This window comes from Octopus bimaculoides, chromosome 2, assembly GCF_046866305.1.
Source record: "Octopus bimaculoides isolate indiv1 chromosome 2, ASM4686630v1, whole genome shotgun sequence".
Classification (NCBI taxonomy): domain Eukaryota; kingdom Metazoa; phylum Mollusca; class Cephalopoda; order Octopoda; family Octopodidae; genus Octopus; species Octopus bimaculoides.
Genome location: NC_142929.1, coordinates 41,499,305 through 41,521,751, shown reverse-complemented (window position 1 = coordinate 41,521,751; position 22,447 = coordinate 41,499,305). Strand labels below are relative to the sequence as shown.

At 33.4% G+C, this 22,447-nt stretch overlaps 1 protein-coding gene across 1 annotated transcript in view; it reads right to left on the bottom strand.

Moving 5' to 3' along the window:
- Positions 1 to 22,447, bottom strand: part of LOC106884228 (uncharacterized) — a 151,764-nt gene that overhangs the window by 89,934 nt on the left and 39,383 nt on the right. The window contains exon 2 of the mRNA XM_014935488.3: positions 4,478 to 4,708. Within this exon, the coding sequence (XP_014790974.2) occupies positions 4,478 to 4,708 (231 nt within the window). The remainder of the gene's footprint in view (positions 1 to 4,477; positions 4,709 to 22,447) is intronic.

The window sequence follows — 22,447 nt, the reverse complement described above, 5'->3', positions numbered from 1 at the left end:
ATGACAGACAGCCAGGTAAGCATAATAGATATACATGTATTGATTCTTTATAACTTCTAATCTTTGTTGGTGATGTTGTGTAGCCTTAGGTTAGCCTTGATTGACCAGTATGTTTGTTTTAGGTATAGTTTATTTAGAACTAAGTGGATAATTGGCACAACTGTTAAAGTGTTTATCAGAATACTTTATGGTATTTGTTTTGATTCTCTATGCTGTGAGTTCAAATCAGCCCAACTTTGCCATTTATTCTTTAAAGGTTGATATATATAAAAAAAAAATCAGTAAAGAGTGGGGGGATTAGTAGAATTGTCAGAGCATCAAGCAGAGTGCCTCGTGATATTTGTTCAGGCTCTGAACATTCTGAGTTCAAATCCTGCCTCATCACTGGGAGATGGTAACACTTCTGTTGGAAGTTGCAATCTGGTTTGATCCGAAGAATGATTGCTACCACACATCTAATATTGCACTATCTAATGTGTACTTTCTTCCCATTTTTAAGACAGCAAGGTGTGACACAGATTTAGCTGCTATTTCTAGAAAATCAAGTGAGCACATAGAGTCTTCTTCATTATATTAGTTGCTTTTACAGTCATTTTTCTTAAAAAACTCAATTACTGCTATCATAATCATAAGCAATTATTAGCCATCATAATAATTACTCTCAGAGGTGTACAAAGGAAGTTAGAATTTCAAGCAAAGTCCACCTTGCTTGAAAACTGAAAGGAAATGCGACTGAAAGAGGTGAAATTATGGTATAATTATTAAAAAAATAAAATAAATAAAATAATAACAGAAGGAAAAAAATTATTTGCAGTAATATTTTTCTGTATTTACATTCTAAAATTATTTATGGGAACTTAATGAAAAGGAATGGGTATTAACAAAAAAAATATTATTTTGATTAATTCTTTTAAAACATTACTGAACAAACATAAAAACATCAACTATAACTACTGCTAATATTACTGTTTGAAGAAAGAATTACAGCCTGTAATTTCAGCTGTAATTCCTTAATATTTTTGCTATATCTTTGAAGAATTAACTGGTCACAAGGTATTGCTCCCACCATGGCCAATGTGCTGACTGCGATTAATATTTTCAAATGGGCCTTCATGTTTGAAGGCTACATGCTAGCCATATTAAGAGTTCAGTCCATGACCTACATTGGTTTAAACTGTAAGATCAATACACTAACGTTGTTTTGTAAATGACAAAATGTGCTTTAATATTAGCAATTTATGCTATTTATATACTTGTTATATAATTCAAAGCCAATATCTATTATGAATACGGAAAAATTATGTAATAGTTCTTTTCAGACGAGGTATGAAAGAATGGCATTTATAATCATGTGTGTGTGTGTGTGTGAAGGAGAGAGAGAGAGAGAGAAAGAGAAGCGATGAGTGAAATAGAGATTGTGTAAGAGATGAAGAGACAAGAACAAAATAACCTCAATTAGTAGATGCGATGAATTAAAAACAAAAGTCCTTGAGATAACTGTAGGAGAAAAATAAAAAAATTTAGGTGTTATCAAGTCATAAAATAATGTCAGTGTACAATGTTCAATTTGATGCTATTAGAAATTTTATACCTTCCTATGAGAAGATGTTGTTAGTTTTCTTGTTGCTATGTATTTGTGTACTATAGTACTACACTTGATCAATAAATAGAACATTTCTATCAGATATTAGGAACTGTTTGGCTTTAATAAATTTTATTGGCTTCTAGTCAATGAATGAATGAAAAAAAATTAGTAAGTTGTGGATGGTATTGTTTAACCCAAGCTAACCCCGATCCAGCTGTGTTCATGCTGTCTTTTTGGGGGGTAACTAAGACTACATTATTTCACATGTCCTCCTTTTTTAAGATAGTAGGTGTGGTTTGAAAGAAATTCAGTGTCTATTTCTAGCAAAGTGAATGAACATGTAGAAAGTCCCTCCTAAGCAAATGAAATTACTGAGTAGTTTTATCAGGATTGAAAGAATTATCTGAAGCTTTTTAAATGTAGCATTTGCTGACAGAACTCTTTCAGACTCACCTATGTATGTATATATATTATATATATAAAGTTAGAGTTGTAACTTGCCTGAAGATTCTGTGCACCCGCAGAAACTTACTCAACTAATATGTGGTGAGTGTAAGGTTTGGGAGAATATCTAACAATATTTAATTTATGACCAGCAGCTAGATCTGAACTGTCAACTCCTAGTGGTCTTAATTCTTAATAAACGCAGTATACTAGCTGCATTAGATCTCTTAATGACAATAAAGAAATAAATAAAAATTGGAAATGAATTACAATCTCATGATCCCCGCCAATGTGATCCACTTCTGCCACTCCAAAATTGTATTGTTTCCTCTCTAAATTTATTTCTGCTGCAATAGTAGCAGTATGGAATTCTTTTATTCTCTAGCTCTGACAAGATATTTGCTAAAAATTATAATAGAATATCCTGTCTGTTGAAAATCTGTATTTTTTGCAACTGAAGATGGCAGTATATTTCAAATTGATGTAATGTTTGCATTGCTTGATTAAATGGAGCCGCCTGAAACAGCCGTATTGCATTAATACCTTGACATCCTTGTTACTTATTTGCTTGTTTTATATATATATATATATATATTCTTTTACTTGTTTCAGTCATTTGACTGTGGCCATGCTGGAGTACCACCTTTAGCCAAACTAATCGACCCCAGGATTTATTATTTGCAAACCTAGTACTTATTCTATTAGTCTCTTTTGCCGAACCACTAAGTTAAGGGGATGTAAACATACCAACGTCATATATATATAAAAATATATATAAGTCAGTAAATAGTGGGGTTGTGTTAACCACACGTGGAGAAATAATAGGAAAATGAAAAATAATAATAAGGCAGAATGCTAAACTGGAAGCATATTTTAATAAAGATTTCTAACCGGCTTTCATTGCATAGCAAATTTTCAAGAAGAGGGAGAATGAAAATGTTTTTTTACAAAGAAGTACAAAATGAAGAAAATAATATATAAAAAAATAAATATACCAATACATTATGTTGTCTTTGAGCTTTTAAAGTTCAATGGTAATTCATGTATATAATGGTTGGAAAAATAAGGATGCATGAGAATTGAGAGTTGTGTTAGGTTTAAAAAAAGGGCTAAAAGTTTGTGTTAAGCAAGAAATGTGGTGTCAAAACAGGAAGTGTGTGTAAGGGGAGACAAATCTTTTTAGTTGGAGTTATGAACTCTTTTTCAACAGGAAGTTTATGTCTGTTCTAGGACATGGTTATTCATGACTGAAGGGGGTCTTTATCCTTTACTCTTTAACACCAGACCATACCAGATTTTATATTTAGGAAACTTATGCATCCTAATATGAGACAAAGACCACCCATTTACATTGAAATTATTTGCAGAGATTAAATTAACGCTTTAATATTTAAACTAACCATATCTAGTAAAAATATTCTATTTGTTCTATGTTTGAACTGGCCAGATCTGACCGGTCACACCTACCCAACAGTGTCATTCTAAAAATAAACAGTTACATCATCAAACTCTCAAAGCTGTGAAATAATGCATGATTAATTAAAAATGTAAATAAATAAGCATTACTTTTGACAGAATAATGTGAATGCTAAAGGGTTAAGGACCTATCAAAGACAATGGGGGAGAGAAATTCCCGGTGCAGCATAGTGAAATCCATCTTGGTTGTGACTACTTGAAAAAGTTATTCCATGCAAAAATACTTCGTCATTCTTTTTATCTATTTTTGTAATAAGGCAGGTAATTTTTTTCTAACGGAGTTTTATATAGTTTCTTCAGCTTAACTCATAGTAATATCCAAATATTGATAATCAGTAAAATACAATAGCATTCTTTTTGTATTGATATTAACAGATATTATACTGAAGTTCTATAACTGAAAGTAAATTTGGTTTCGATATACAAATATGGATATAAAAACATCCACATTAGCTTTGCTTAATAAAAAAGAACATTAATGCAAAAACTATACATTGAAAGAAAAGAACTTTTGGATTAATGAAGAATAAAGTGAACAAACAATAATATTTAATTTTTTTTAAATGAGAAAAAGATTTTTTTTAGATTTCAGAGATACATGTGAATCAGTTTATTGCTAATATTCATTTTATTAATTCTGGACAGATAAACGGCAAAGCTGCTTTTAATGAGATTTAAACTCAGAGATAAGAAACACTAATTTTTAAACAACTAACTACCATCTATACTAAACACCACTGTCCAAAGTTAACTAATTATGAAAGATAACCACATAAAAAATTTGTGCGATTCTAAACAGATTTTTTATGAAAGTCAATCATTCTATTACTCATAATTTTTATAAACTATTATAATAGAAAACTACATAAAAAGTTTGTGTTTTTTTGAAAAGTCAATTATTCTGTTACACATAAATTTTGTAAACTTTCAATAAATATAACATTATACGAAATGAAAAGAAGAGAAACTTACCCAGGGCGGTTTTCCAAGATTAATGCTGTGGTGGACATTACTTCAATGTCCTTTCTGGCTCGTGCCGCCACCATTTGGCTGGCTTTCTGTTTAGCATGGTACTCGTCCGAAATTTGCCACGGATTTTTAGGTGTTGACTCTTTTGGAGGAATCCGTCCAAACAATTTCCAGCCAGGTTCACTTTCGGCTGGAACAATATTTGTAGTGTCCTTGCTGCGACGGAATAAATTCCTGAAGGGAGTAATGAATGAAAACAACTGTGAACATCAAAAAAGCAATGGATAAATACAATAGCAATTACTGTACACCGAAACATCTATTGATAGACTATCAATTTTCTAACTATTAATTAATTCATTACGAATTAAGCAATTCATTCAACTGCCACCCTTGTAAGCACTTCAATAACTGATTTCTCACTTGATTGTCCAGAATAGAATATCTTGAACTTCAACTTAGCCAACCAACCTAATTTTTTTCCTTTTCAAATTTACTGATAAGCATTTATATCTAAATAAAGTTGTTTCTTCTCAACATAAAGAAGCTTATATCATGGAAAGCCATGACTGTGTTGTTAATAGGCTTTCAAATCAACGTCCTTGAATTTAGGTAAATGTATGTTAAGAAATAATTTCAACATTGATTTCTTCATCATTGTGCAGGACTATAATTTCTTTTATAATTGAAATGTCACCAGTACATTGTCATTACTAATACAGATATAATAGATATTTCACCTTCATTAGCCAAAGTACGAAGATAACAGTCACATTTATATAACTTGTATAAATCATTATTGTATTAGCTGTATATTAAGAGTGATGTACTCAGAGTGAAAAAAAAAAAAAAAAAAAAAAAAAAAGAAGCATAAACTACCCTAATCTTTGTATTGAATCATCTAACCTGCTAGAAATAGTAGCCAAGTCTCACTTAAATTACATCCTATTATGTTAAAAGATGATATGAAACTTGGCAAAAATTGAGGTGGATCTCAGATATTATTTCATAGATTTCTTTCTTAGGTACAAGATCTTGGTTTGATAGGAAATAGAAAAAGAGTATGTAATCTTTATAATTTATCAAAGATATTAGCCACATACAGAAATAGCATTAAATAAATCATTTAACACAGTAGAATTGGAGCAAAAGAGATTATTTTCAGTATTTAGGTTTAATCTTAATCTTAAACTGAAAAGTCAAAAATAGGTTCTAACAAGATGAAAACATGGATATACAAGAAAAGAGATCTGTCAAAAATTAAAACCAACATTCTCAGCAAGAATAGCAGACTGCTTACATTTTACCATCTAATCAAAACTAACAAATGTGGATCTGATTAAAAAAAGTCAGGCCCACTGTATAAAGTATTGAACTGTTCATGTTCAATAGTGCCCCAACATGGTCACAGTCTAATGACTGAAACAAGTAAATGATATCCAGGATTCTTAGACTCTTTCTGTAGATCTTTCCATGACATGCTGATAGCACTGAGAACAGAATCACTAGATTGCATAAACTAGAGAATTTTCAGTATGTGTAAGCAGTTATGCTTTCACTCTGGGTGTAATTTTATTCTCTGGCTTACATTTGCACCAGCTCAACTTGCTGTAAACATCCTGCTGGACCACTTCTCTCATCCAGTAACAAGAACTGTACCAATTTAAGTAGTGAGATAGAAGCCTAATAATTTCTCAGAGAACTCCAATAAATTATTTCTCTTCCAGCAAAAGGGACTGTGTCATTAGACACTATAATAGTCCATGCTGTAAGCATGACAAATATTCTATGTCAGATATTCAGCAATTGTTATCTGAAATTGCAAACAATATTTATGTTTTTACAATGAACATGAGAGATTATGATGGGCTTGAACCTATCTAGGCTGCTAGTAATCTCATATGAACATACATGGGTGCAAAATATTCAGTAGATTTTACAACTGCACTTTTTTTATTAAATATTTTATTATTTTACTGTAACTTGAGAGTGGTAAGCTGGCAGAATCAGTGGAGCATTGGACAAAATGCCTTGTTTGTTCTTCTGGTTAAATTTGCTTTTCATCCCTCAAAGATTGATAAAGTAAAGTACCAGTCAAATACTTGGGGCTGATGAAATAAACTAAGCTCCCCACCTTCAAAAATTGGTGGTTTTGTGTCTATATTAGAAACAATTAGTTTACTGCAACTATTTTTGGGATATACTTTGACAGTGATGGTGAGGAGCTGTTTCACAGAGGTATTTGTTTCTTCAACCCCTATTTATTTAACAAATAAGTTACAGAGCAAAATGGTACAATATAAATACAACACCAGTTTTTAAGAGATATATATGCATGATGATATTCTTATGTTAAGATATTCTTACAAAACAAGTAGGAAATATTTTCAAAATCATTGTTATTCCTTTTGTAACCCCCTGTTTCCCCACTAAAAATAATGAAAACAACAAACAAACATATTCATCAACTTCTACAGAATGGTTTGTTAATTTGTTTCAAATTAGTCTTGTCAACCAGTGCCAAATTCTTATATACTAACAAGATCAATCATATCGAAAATGAATGTAATAAAGTGGAAAACATGATCAATATTAAGCAATTTTATATCATGAGACAAAATGGACACCATGAAGCCTTTATTGGAACATGGTTAAAAAAAATGAATGAAAAATAGGATAAAATAATTATATTTCATTTGAACAACAGCTATGAGCTTTCTCACTTAAGTGAATCTGCAAATAATGTGATTAGATCTGCTGTGTGGAAAAAAAAAAGGCTGAATATACAACCCTTTCATTTCAGACTAAGAAGTTACCCCATCTCTCAAATGGTCTATCTACACAGATTAAACTGGCCATTTGGAAATGCCAACAAATGCCTTAGAAGTTACGTAGAGCACTGTATTAAGAATAAAATGCTTTATATAAGTAGTTGTATAAGAATATGACAACCTTGTCAGTGGAAAAGTATCTCAGCAGTAGCCAGAATACAGAATTTATGATATAGAGGCCTTTGATAGAATCAGTGGTAACTAAAGAATTAACAGAAGTGATTCTTATTACACATCTGTAAATGCAGATTGATAATCACTATGAGGTCCTTGATAATTAATAGTTTATTTCATGATTTGAATATCACAGTTCACACATCCATTCTGCACTGTACATCTCTGCACTGTACATCTCTGCACTGTACATCTCTGCACTGTACATCTCTGCACTTGCCATTATTATTTTCTTCTAGTTCACAGTTTTGCTTTCCATTTCGAACATTTTAGTACCCAATTAGAGCCAATTAAAACTGAAATATTGAATAAATTATTTCTTCTTCAATTTTACATTAAGTGGTTTTAATTACCTTCCTATTGCTATATTGAAATGGCAATGCTTCATTCAAGTAAATGACAAAGTTCTATTAGCAAATGCAATAAGAAGTATGAAGTGTTCCAGCTCAGAATACCATCTGCTTAATACTTATTGACTGGCAATTTCTGTCAGCAAGAGATCTAGATAACATGCTTTCACCTCAAATTTATCTAGTAACAGAAGTATCATCTTGGTCATTATGTTGTGTGATAAAATGATGCTAATGATTAATGAAAGACAATCAATTTAATGTAGCACACTAAGAGACTAGTTATGCTGTATAATGAGTTCTATCACACACACAAAATGTACAAGTCCACTAAGCCAAAGTGGCCTTTATCATATTGATGCCTAACTGCAGTTTCTTAGCATGAACTGGAGAAATAAATAGGATAGGATAGAACACTGGTCTATTTTGGGTAACACCCCTCAACAATCTGCTATCTGTTCTCAAATGCACAGTAAAGCACCTGCAGCAAGTTTAAACTCAAGACTTTTGAGATGGGAGCTTAATTATTTTACATAACATCTGGTCATTTTTAATAAATATAAAAACAAAAGAAATTTCATAACAAATTGCATACATTTAGATATCCATGACAACATGAATAAATTAGTCAATTTTGGTTGATGTATCTTTGAAATAGTTTAAAATAGTTTAAATTAGTCATTTATTCTTTCTTTTAGAGCTCTATGAAGTTTCCAGGATTAAATAATTCCTGGCAATTTACACAGATTTCTAATCAAAAATTTTCTGAATCTATTTCAATACTGACTAGAATATGTTCTATTAATAGCTGGTGCAAAATCTATTTATATATACGTGCTCATTATTTGATTTCTAGTTGATCGCGTTCCTGTATAGAGGAAACAAAACAATGTTTTAATAGATTATATTGGACATTATTAATCCACAACTAATTTTACATTTTCCACCTAGTTACCTGTTTTGAAAGCAGATTTTCTGTTCTAGCTTAGACAAGAAGAATTTATAATGCGGTGGAAAAAATACAATCAACTAATTTCCTTCATATATTTTAAATATAAATATTGCACATATTACTTTACCGATCAAGACTATTAGCTTGCATTACTTCAGTAATATTTAATGTAGACTATTTTAAAAATGACTACAGATCACTCACACAACTGTAGCCATTTTACTAGTATCAGTCATGAGATATAGTGTTAGTTATAGGATAAGCATATACTTAACTAAAATGTGGTTAACTCTGCTATAATGAAGCGGAAGCATTTAACATTGGTTACATCCATGACTTATTACCTTCTTCCAATTTCCTTCATTCATGTTCTTTTATGCCTGGTTAGTCTTTCAATGAAGACAACATGAAATAGAAATCTTGCTACTTAACATATGTTAATAGTAGTACTTTCATGTAACTTTATATTTTTTTCTAGTTGTCACTAAAAGCCACCCTCTGCACCACACTGATACACACTCATACACAGACAGACAGACACACACACACACGCACACTTGACATTCTGCTTTATTCTTATTGTTAACCTAAATACTTCACTCTTTTTATCCTACTTCTTTAATACAGTCAGGAATTTTGCCTGTTCAACTTTCTAGATACATAGCCAGAATAATATGTAGACTCTAGGTCCCCCGCCCCAAACTCTGTCAGGTTCTTCCTCGTTTAATTTAGTATTCCACTGTTCACATGCTGTGCCCTTCACTTTTATGCACTGAACCAACAGGGAACACTCAACATTATTAACTGATGTCCACCATCTTTTGAGGGTATACACACTTCTGATGTAAATACCTTTATGTTTTAGAAGGTCTCTCTCTCTTTTCACATGTTCATACATCAGTCAGCTTCACAACAAAGACTACTGGAGTGCTGCTCTTTAATGAATAAATGGATTGTAAACATTGAAATAAATATACAAGCTATTAGTCTACAGGGGCTTAACTGGAGTTAAGGATAAATACACCCCTCTTTTTAGAATAATTAGTCTTAGAGATTCTTGTACATAAAACACATCCATGGTCAACACTACATGAACATAAACACATTTGTGGTTAACTCAACATAAACATTTGCCACCACTAAATAAACACATTGATAGTATGCTCTATATAGATAGTATATTTACAGTCAGTCCTTACATACATGCATACATTTATAGTTAACCCTACATAGATACATACATTCATGGTCAATCCAATATAGACATATACACATAAAAACATTTTTTAATGTTCAACACTACATTGACACTAACGTTTATAGTAACCCTACAGAGAAGCATACATTTTTGGTTAACCCTATATAGAAACATTTGGAGGTGTTTGGTTTAGTGGTTAGAGTGCTGGACTCATGATCGTATGATTGTAGTTTCAATTCCTGGATTGGGCGATGTGATGTGTCCTTGAGCAAACCACTTCACAACACTCTAGCCACTGAGCAATGCACTTTCATCTACATAGATGCATACATTTATGGTCAATTCTACATGGAGACATACAATTATGGAAAATCCTATATAGATACAAACATGTACGATCAGCTGTACAGACACAATTACATTTGTAGCCAACTCTGAGTATCCCCATCACATTTATACCACTGCTTTATTATTTGAATTACTTCTTGCTGAAGTGAAACATCACTAGGGTCCTCAGATCTTACTATTTTATGTTCAATTCTTATACAGACACATTTATGGACCTATATATATATATATATATATATATATATATATAAACTCTTACTGTAAACAAGATACGAGTATGTGGCGTTCCATTAAACAATAAGTTAAGAAACATACAATAAATGCACAAACAAACAAAAAACAGACATAGAAGGTCACCAAATCCTCGTCAGTTATTGGTCGGAGGGTCAGGTACAAAAATGCAATTGACCCTCTTTATTATATACTTTTTAACTTATAAATATACATTTACATAGTTGATGGCACAGCCATACAACACCCTTTCTAGGAGGTATTGGTTGAAGCTTTGTCCATTTTACTAACTAGAGAAAGTTATATATATATATGTATGAAATAATTCAATTTTGGAATTGGGTCTTGAAGCATAAATGTTATAAATAATGGCGAGTAAATAGTAGGTTGCAAAACCCTTTCGGACAGAAAAAATAGACTCAGATAGTTTCCAATGTGTATGTACAACTAATAGCAATAGTACAGGCAATAATATAAGACAAAAAGAAAATACTGAGAAAGTACTGAATAGTTAGAATAACTGGACAAGAGACATAAAAGTCATTAGATCAGATAGTGCCAATGGATTGTTTATTTAGGAAAGGAATACTACTGATAGTAAACTGTGACTATGAAAACCATTTAGCTTTAGTTGAACCTTTTTGAACCCCAAAATATAAACAAATATCAAGCATGTACATGGAATGCATTCATCCTTGAGCAATTGACAATATCTCAGACAATTTCAGCATGTGCAGTGCAGTTTTCTGTTAGACAAAGCCACAGGATGTCTGGTGTGTAGGTCATGCTAAGCATTTGTTGACTATTTCCATGCCAATGCACTGTTCAATAACAGCTGACAGAATGTAACCAAGAATAACAAAATTATAAAATGTAATGAAATTATCTGATAGTGACAGCTGTATCTTTCAATCTGGTAACAAGAATAAATTGATTCTAAAAACACCAAATAATTTAAAACAAAAGACAGAAAAAGCAATATATGTCAATGAGAATTTAAAGAGTCTTTGAAAGTCTTTTATAACAAAACCCAGAATTATGCAGTCATGGAACTTTAATGTACCGGAGAGGCAGCAAGATTATGTTACATTAATATTTTAGTCAATATTTTTATAGTTGTTGCTTAATGAGAATATAGATGAGTAATGGGAGTTCAGTAGTTTGTAATAGTTACTAACTTTAACTTGTAAATAATCCAGCCCACCTAGCTGAAAATAGTAATTGTAGGGTAAGAATAATTTGCAACTGTAAGCAATGGCAGTCCTATAAAACTGACATGTGGATTATTAGCTTGCAGAACTGAGCTCAGCACTTCTTGTGTGAGATACCATTTCAATATCTAGCCTCAAAATCACCTTTCTCATGAGAGGAGGAAGACTATGACCCTGATTAATGAATATAGTTGACACCTTAAATCTAAATCACTCCAACACTTTTCAAAATCACTTTTAGAAATAAGGAAACCAAGAAATTACTTATATAACAAAAAAAAAAAAAATAATAATAATAAAAAGGGCAAACCAAATCTCCCTCATATCATATCACACCTTACCATCTTAAAAAATAGGTTCCAATGGATTAATGTAGTCCTTGATATATTGAGTCAAAAAGGAAAAACGATAGGATGTTTTTGATTATAAATTTACTCAACCAGGGCTGATCTGGAGGTAAACAGCAACACCATTTTAACAACTCTTGAGTTGTATTTGTAGTTACCCATCTTTTAGACTACACCATCATTACAGAGAAGGAATCTGCAACATAGGGTGCTATAAAGGATTGGTTGCTGCCTATCATCATAATCATCATCCTTTAATGTCCATTTTCTATGATAGCATGGGTTGGATGGTTTGACCAGAGCTGACAAGCTGGAGAGCTAGACCAGGTTCTAGTCTGATCTGGCTTGGTTTCTACATCCAGATGCCCTTCCTAACACCAACTACTTAACAGTGTATGCTGGGTGATTTTAATGTGGCACTGGTACATGACTCTTGCAGTCTAATCCTCTTCACCAGAGGGAGTGGCCTTAATACTTCTGCTGAGGATTGACCAATTCATAATCTTTGTCCATATGGACTAAAAAGTAATTTTAACTATGAAAACATGTATGCATAGCCAGGCAGAGCATGACAGTATTGTTTTAGACAGATTAACAGCTATGCTATATTATAATAACCTCTAATATTATATCGATGAGGAAGGTGGTGAGCTGGCAGAATCCTTATGTTCTGAGTTCAAACGCCACCAAAGTTGACTTTATCTTTCATCTTTTCAGGGTTGATAAAATAAGTATCAGTTGAGCACTGGAGTTGATGTAATTGGTTAGCCCCTTTCCCTAAAATTCCAGTCCTTGTGCCTACAGTAGGAAATCTTTTCAACTTTTTTTTATATTTAAACCTCATATATTTTAATGACATTATGTCATTAATTGCATATCAGGTACTCAACTTTTTTTGCTTTCTTTTCTTTCCTATTTTGTGTGTGCAATGAGATATGATGTCAAATTATTTCACTAAGTTGGTGGGGATATGACATGGTATGCTGAGGGCAGTAAGTACGTTGTTTGTAAAGAAGCGGTGGCAACAATGTTCAGAGTACCCTTTTTTCTCTCTATGTTCATAGAAATAATTTTCCAGACCAAAGTGTACATGTTGCCGAATCTAATTTGCATTGTGTAGGAGTGGAAGTATAATATTTATATATCGCAACCAGATTTCCTCAGTCTTAGATATACAAAAAACAGGATGGTTACAGCTAAAATACTTTTGATATATACATCTCACTAATTGATGAGATGTATATATCAAAAGTATTTTAGCTGTAACCATCCTGTTTTTTGTATATCTAAGACTGAGGAAATCTGGTTGCTATTTCTAGCAAGTCAAGAGGATACATATGAGTCCCTTTACTGGCTTACAATGATATATGTGTATTACACACACACACACACACACACACACACGTGCACACACACACACGTGCACACACACACACGTGCACACACACACACGTGCACACACACACACACGTGCACACACACACACGTGCACACACACACACACACACGTGCACACACACACACACACACACACACAAGCAGAATATTGAGTCATCATGTACCTGAAAATCAGAAATAGTTGGAATTTGAAAATATAGTCACGGAATGTTTATGAAAAATATTAAGGTGCAGCAGGATTGACTGCTTGTTTATACAGGCTTGGCATCTAGAAAGGTAGTTGTAGAAAAGCAGAGGTATATATCTTAATTCCTAAGGGAATTTTAAGGATTGGTGCTCAGGTCTAGTTTCATGGAATGGAAGCAGCTGAGAGAGAACTCTTTACTTGGATAGAGTACTAGTCTTTGATTTACTAGTGCTTATGATGGTTAGACTGAATGTCTCTGAGAGTAGGGGAGGAGAAAAGCTAGTAAAGTGTCCCCACCAACAAAAACATACAAAAAGATCCTAACTGGAATATTTTTTCACTACACTGATTACTACTACTGCCTAGTTTTTAAATATGTTCTGCCATTAGTTCTTTTCTTACCAGGTCTTCAAACCCACTTAGTTACATCATAATCATTTTATGACTATTTTTTTTTAACCATGCATTCATGGTTATGAAGAAAGAGGATTGCTTCCTCACAGTGTCGTCTTGGATCTGGTCCCATAGTATGACACCTTGGGAAAGTGTCTTCTACTATAGTCCTCAGCCCAATGAAGTCCTGTGAGTGGATTTGGAAGACAGAAACTGCAAAGAAGTTTGACATATATATGTGTGCACATGAATGTGTGTGTGTGTGTGTGTGTGCACATGTGTATGTGTGTGTACACATGTATGTGTTTGTGCATACTCGTGTCTTAGACATCACAAGATGGTTGTAGATGAGCATCAATGTCAAACAAAGGTTGTTTGTTTCCAGTATTCTATGAAAAATATGTCTAGCCATAGGAAAACGTTATTTGGAGACAGGTGAGGGTTAGTGACAGAATGGGCATCCAGCCAAAGGAAAATCTGCCTCAACAGATTCCGTCAGACATGTATGAGCATGGAATAGTGGACAAATGATGATGATGATTTTCCATGTTGGTATGGGTTAAGTGGGTTTTCTGCAGTTGTGTTTTATAGTTTGATGCCTTTTCTGTTGCCAACCCTTATGATATGCAGAGATGTGGGTACCTATTTTAAAATCAAGACATACACGGCAAAAACCTCTGTAGTCACAATAAAACACAAATGATTAAATTCCTAAGCACATTTTCTCTCTAGATTCACTTCACATCACATCACCTCCATTACACACAAAGTCCTCATTTAATATATTATCTTTAAAAGTCAATACAAAATGTCTAACAATTTCATCCTTCCAGAGTTGTTTAGATAAGTGCTTGACGGACAACAGGGTTAATTTGATTTAATATAACTCACCCCTCCTACAAATTAGTGGATCTGAGTCAGTATAAGAAATCATTATTTTGACCTATATAACTTATTAGGCACAGAGTCATTATCTGAAATGATGATGGTATATTTTATGATTTTGAAAGTTAATTCCTTAATCTATTTTCCAAATTTGTTGGGGCAAGTGAAAGCGAAATGATGATGGCACCTGTACCAGTGGAGCGCTAAGAGCACCGTCCGAGCGTGATCATTGCCAGAGCAGCTGTCTGGCTTCCGTGCCAGTGGCACGTAAATAGCACCATTTGAGTGTGATCATTACCAGCGTCACCTTCCTGGCACTTGTGCCGGTGGCACGCAAAAAGACATTCGAGCGAGGTCGTTGTCAGTGCCGCTGGACTGGCTCCTGTACAGGTGGCACGTAAAATATACCATTTTGAGCATGGCCATTGCCAGTACCGCCTGACTGGCCTTCGTAAAAGCACCCACTACACTCTCGGAGTGGTTGGCGTTAGGAAGGGCATCCAGCTGTAGAAACTGCCAAATCAGATTGGAGCCTGGTGTAGCCATTTGGTGGTTCGCCAGTCTTCAGTCAAATCGTCCAACCCATGCTAGCATGGAAAGCAGATGTTAAACGATGATGATGATATGATGATGTTTCCATATAAACCCCTGACACAACTTCTAAATCTCAGTCGAGTAGAACTGCTATGAAGCCAATAAATAATGTTAAATTTAATCATTATAACAATTAAAATAAAACACAACATCCACTCAGAGTTTGTATTTACATCTGTAAAACACAATCTGTCTTACTGAATGTTATCTGGAAAAAAACATCAAATTTAAAGTTTTGAAAAAATTCTGAAGAATAATCTGTGTATTGCTAAAGCATTGCTTCTTTCTCTTTATAAGTAAGAATAAGAGTTTATCACTTTCTAATTCAAAACCATATTATAGCTATAAACTGTGAAATTAATTTTATGTTTCAATGTAATATTTTTTGCTTTCTGTAGAAAGATTGTGAATAATAAACACCTCAACTGACTAAAATAAATATACTTCAGGAATAATGTGTCTAAAAATCTCATAAATACTACAAAATACAGTAAGATACAACAAATGATAAATACAAATCAATAAAAGTCTCTTATATTATTTTAGTTCTGCTTTTAGTAAGCAATGTAATGTAGGTAGTACAAATGTTGACATGATAACTTTTTTCTTTGGTAACAGAAGGGAGCTACTACTATACAAAACTTAGTCCATTGTTTAGTTTATGTCAAAATAACTTGATTCTCAATGATATGCAAATATACTTTTTTTTTTTTTGGAACTGAGAAAAATTTAACGCAGAAAATTATTATTAAATAAAAGCTATGGGACTTAAATTTTGCAATAAGTACCAAAATATTCAGTAGATTTCAATAAAAATGATTATCCAACCAACAGTTCATTTGATGGGTGCTGTACTTTATTCTCTAAAAACACCAACAAAAAAACTCTTTAAATCTAAAGCCTGCTGATAAAATAGAATATTAGCTTCATAAGAACGGAATTCAAAAGTAGAAAATAAAATGATGAGACATTGTAAGGCTGAAAACTGCTTTGAGAATACAAAAATACATGTAATTAAAAATATACCAGACTCTCAACTAATTTGTATCAGTAGTTAGCTATAAAAGGAAAATGTAACAAAATAAAGCAATAAAGTTATATATATATATATGTATCACACATGTAAAAACAAAAAGCAAACTCTTACATGAAAGCCTGAAATGCCATAAGAAAAGGCAAAATATCAACTCACTTCTAGGAGGCAACAGGTAAAATCCCAACTGACAACTTTATTATTATTACTGTTCAGTTCCATTTAAAATATGAAATATTTCAAACTTTGGCAGACCTGAGATTATCTTTAATATATATATTAAAGACAAATGACAACCTTTGCTTTATGGCCACTCTTATCATAGATAAAGTTGAGCAGAGGATTCCTACAACAATAACCTGCACCAATGGATACAATGAAATAGTTATCGCTAAAATATTTAGTGCTTCTGGTTACTCGTTGACATTAATAGAAGTTGTTCATGATTTGAAAAATTCACTGTCATCAGTATTTCTGAATTCTTGTCTTAAATCCTAGCTATCTTAATACAATTCTAAGTGGCCAATATCACTTTGTACTAATCTGGTTTGTCAAGAGAAATTCTCTAATCCTGATCACAGACTGAAAAGTATTAAAAAAAAAAAAAAAAAAATCACTTTCTTAATATCTTATCTAACCTTAATGAATAACTAGAATGCACTAATTCATTCCATATCAGTATAGAGTGGAAAGTTTTTTTGTTTTTTTTGTATATTTTGTAGATCTAGTTATCTTTCACAAGGCATACAAAAATAATGGACAGAATTCACTAAACGTGGCCTTTGGAAAATGATTACAGAAAACAACTGTACCCAGTACTATCTGTCAAATGATTGGTATTAGAAAGGGCATCCAACTACAGAAACCATGCCAAAGAGGACACTGGTGTTCAATACAGCCCTGTAGCTTAGCAGTTTCCAGTCAAACCGTCCAACCCATGCCAGCATGGAAAGCAAACTTAAATGATGATGAAGTAAATATAGTCTAGAAAATAAAACAATGATGACAACACATTTTGTTTACTGACTACAAAAACATTTCACATCAAGTATTAACATCCACTTTTCCATGCTTGCTTGGGGGTCAGACAGAATTTCTGGAAGTAGATTCTTTTTCTACAGTTGGATGCTTTACCTGTTGCTAACCCTCACCTGTTTCCGTGTGAGATTGGAAATGAAGGACACTGCTTGCATAACATTGATACTTGCTTACAACTATAAGCAAAGTCAAGGTATGGAGATAGTAACACATACACATCATGGGCTTCTTTCAGTTTCTTATTTCTTTATTGCCTACAAGGGGCTAAACATAGAGGGGACAAACAAGGACAGACAAAGGGATTAAGTTGATTACATCGACCCCAGTGCATAACTGGTACTTAATTTATCGACCCCGAAAGGATGAAAGGCAAAGTCGACCTCGGCGGAAATTGAACTCAGAATGTAGCGGCAGACGAAATACCGCTAAGCATTTCGCCCGGTGTGCTAACATTTCTGCCAGCTTGCTGCCTTCTTTCAGTTTCTGTCATACCAAATCCTCTCACAAGTCTTTGGTTGGGCCAAAGTTACAGTAGAAGGCATTTGCACAAGGTGCCATGTTGTAGGACTGAACCTAAACCATGTTGTTAGGCATGTAGTCCTAGGGAATTTCTCTATATTATTAACAGTGCTCTCACCGATCAAGTACAAGATCAGTACAAAGTGATATGGAATGAAAATAACTTTAATAGATTTAATAATGTGTTACTGCCAAGGAATAAGAGAAAATGATGATAATCATGGCAAATTTTGCAGATCTGTATGATCCCTAATAATGTCAAAGAGTACCAAGAAATACAAAATCGTCAACATAAATATAGTGGTTGGAAAAATTACAGTGAATGTTAAGGTGGTTAAGTATTTACACTACATTCATAGACAATCTTACTGTGTAAAAAGATTAATAAACATTTCAGACATTGAGGAAAAAGGGAGAGCCTGGATAAAAATCATTGTATAGAACAGCGTTTCTCAACTGGAGTTCCCTGGAACTAAGTTTCCACAAAAGGTTCCTAGTTGTTCCACGAGAAAGAGTGAAATAAGCTAATGCTAATGTCATGATCGTAATATTACCATACATACACAACATATTATTGGTTATTGTAATACAGACTTCATCCTATCTAACCTATTATGTTATCAAAAAAATATAACAACCAATGGGGATATATTTAGTCATGTCTGTAATTTATGGACACTATATATATATATATATTTTTAGCACATGAACTAAGGTGAAAAATATATGAGAAAGATATGATATAAATTTTTTTTTTTGCACAGGGGTTCTTTAAGACATGTAATTTTAAGGGTTACACAAGGGTAAAAAGGCTGAGAAACACTGGAATAGAATGTAAAGAAAGAGATAAAATGCCCAAATAATCAAGATCTAGATATTTACAGAAATTTAAAAAATGGTAAAGTTTAAATTTCTAGTAAACTTTCAAAACTGAAGAAATTTGTCTTCATACATACATACATACATATACATATATATATATATATATATATATATATATATATATATATATATATACATATATATATATATATAGTGAACATAATAAAAGTTGAAAAAAACTGAATGTGTTTGAAAACTGACTGCTGGAAAGCGGAATAGTAAAAATGTGGGATATCAGATATATCTTTCATATTTTCCACCCCCATTCTCTTCAGGCAGCTAATACTAAATGGGGTATTTTTGTCACATGGAATGTAGAAAAGTCAGCAAAATTCCTTAAAAACTGAATAAGTGGTATTATCAACATAATTCATAGTGTTTGGTGTATGAATTATGCTGAAAATATGCGTGCGCGCACACACACTACAAAACAGCTAAAGAAGTGCTTCCTTTTAAAAGTACTAATGACTTATGAGACAATGTGAGGGCCTCTGAATGGTTGTTCAAGCTGCTAGAAATAGCAGTCAAATCTCCTTCAAATTACACCCTCCTCTTCAAAAAAGAGGACACAATGGATAATGTAGTCCTACATATACTGTGCCAAGGGAGAAAAAAAAACACACACACACACACAGTGGATGGTCAATGCTGGAATGTCTTTGATTGTGGGTCTTTTCAATCAGAGCTGACCTCACAATTACTAAAAGTACTTGACAGGCATTTTATAATGCAAAAGAACTTAGAGTTGTTGTTTGGCCACAGTTTAGCCCTGAGCCAGCAAAATCCATGATCAAGAACATTTCAGCAATGGCAATCCCATTTTTCAAGTATCTAAAACTACATTATCTAATGTGTCCTTCTTGTTTCTAACATAGTGGGATGTGGTTTGCTGTTGTTTCTAGCATATCAACTGCCCACACAAAGGCTCCAGAGATGACTCTGTGAGCTGAGATTGTACAGACAGTACCCATGTACATTGTGTATGGAGTGACTGTGTGTAAGTAATATTGGAATGTGTAATCAATGTGTATAGTATAATAGTGCACATGCTTTAAGATTGTGGTATATACAAATATCTTTTGTATGTCGACTGTAATGTATACTATAAAGTTGTGTATACATGGATGTATTGTATGAATATAGTAAACAAACACAAGCTAAGCTGTTTAGTTACTGGATCTTGTTGAAAATCATTGAGAAATCTAATTTGAAAAATACCATGCCAAAAGATATATTTTTAGGAAACCTCCTTGTCACATTTAAACTGAAGTTGGATAATAAGAGTTAAAAGGCGGCGAGCTGGCAGAAACGTTAGCATGCCAAGTGAAATGCTTAGTGGTATTTCGTCTGCCATTATGTTTTGAGTTCAAATTCCGCTGAGGTCGACTTAGCCTTTCATTCTTTCAGGGTCGATAAATTAAGTACCAGTTATGCACTGGGGTCGATGTAATTGATTTAATCCTTTTATCTGTCCTTGTTTGTCCCCTCTATGTTTAGCCCCTTGTGGGCAATAAAGAAATAAGAGTAAAAATAATTTCATTTTTCACTTATAGTTCAATTTCAAATCTGTTTTACACTGATATCATCATCATCATCATCGTTTAACGTCCGCTTTCCATGCTAGCATGGGTTGGACGATTTGACTGAGAACTGGTGAACCAGATAGCTACACCAGGCTCCAATCTGATTTGGCAGAGTTTCTACAGCTGGATGCCCTTCCTAATGCCAACCACTCAGAGTGTAGTGGGTGCTTTTACATGCCAATGTGTTAAAATAAAACAAAAACTGGCATTCCATCAGTTATGATGACGAGGGAGGGTTCTTTCTAGTTGGTCCAATCAATGGAACAGCCTGCTTATGAAATCGTGAAATCATGGTGTAAGTGACTGAGCACTCTACAGACATGTGTACCCTTAACATAGTTCTCAGGAAGATTCAGCGTGACACAGAATGTGACAAGGCTGGCCCTTTGAATTACAGGTACAACTCATTTTTGCCAGCTTAGTGGAGTGGTGCAACATGAAATACTGTCTTGCTCAATGTGTTAAACAGAAAAGCAGTACACATATAGACAGAGAGTAGAGAATCATATCAAAATGTTTCCAAATATATATATTATATATATATATATATATATATATATATATCCACATACATTTATATATATATACATATATATATATATATATATATATATCATCATCATCATTGTCGTTTAACGTCCGCTTTCCATGCTAGCATGGACGATATATATAAATGTATATATAAACAGAGGAGTGACCACCTCCACAGGGTGTTATGTATACAATCCCACCTTCATTTATGACAAAAATATAAAACAAGAGTGTGGGCTGTAAACTGTATACTCTAACTGCTACCCCTATGCATACCATTTAACCAAATACCATTACAATTATGTCATAAGTAAAATCATGTCAACTCTGAACATAGATGAATTATTTTAAACAACAGAAACAAATATAAGTTCACAATGACATATTCATTACTAAAATATTGAGGGGGTGTATGTGTGTGTAGGCTGTTGTTATTGTTCTTTAATCCCAGCACATTCGGCTAGAATTGAGCAGATTTATGGTGGAATGTGTTCCAGTAATGACCATCTCTTTTTTTTAAAGGTATAACAAGACTACAGGAATCTCAGCTGAACGGTGACATTAATGCAGTTAATATTCCTCTGAAAGAGTTACAAGCTGATGGCAGGAGGCAAAACATATGCAGAGAAGGAACTCTTGAGGACTGAGATGCTTAGGATAGGAGTAGAGGGAGCAATTGTTCATTTAGGCCAGGGAGGGTAGGAGTGGACACAATGTGGGTGACAAAAGTAGAATAAATGAGTGGGCTAGCTAAGAGAGAGAGAGAGAGAGAGAGAGAGAGAGAGAGTGAGAGAGAGAGAGAGAAAGAAAGAGAGAGAGAGATAGAGAGAGGGGGAAGAGAAAGAGAGAGGGGAGAGAAAGAGAGAGGGGAGAGGCATGAGATAGCTACATTGTCAATCAATATTTCTTTGGATGTGATCTAAGGCATCTCAATGGGTAACAGAGAACCATCTCAGAAACCAATTATGGGTCTCATCTAAGCTCAGTAGAAAGTTAGCAGTTGTTGGGTACTGGACTGTTTTCTAGTACTGAAGAGTAAGGCCAGTCTCCAGAGATATGGTTTTAGCTAAGTTTAGGATGTGTGTTCTTTCAAGTGAGGCCTGTTATTTTTAGAGATCTTGAGAGTTCTAGTTGCATGCTGTTCATATTTAGTGTGGGGTAAGATACAATAATGTTTCCTTGGTACATATAACAATTGAATCTTTGTGATGTTAAGCAAATAAAATTGGTACGATCCAATTAGAAGATGTTTTCAAGGCTCCGTTTATCAAGTAAGTAAAGATGTGGC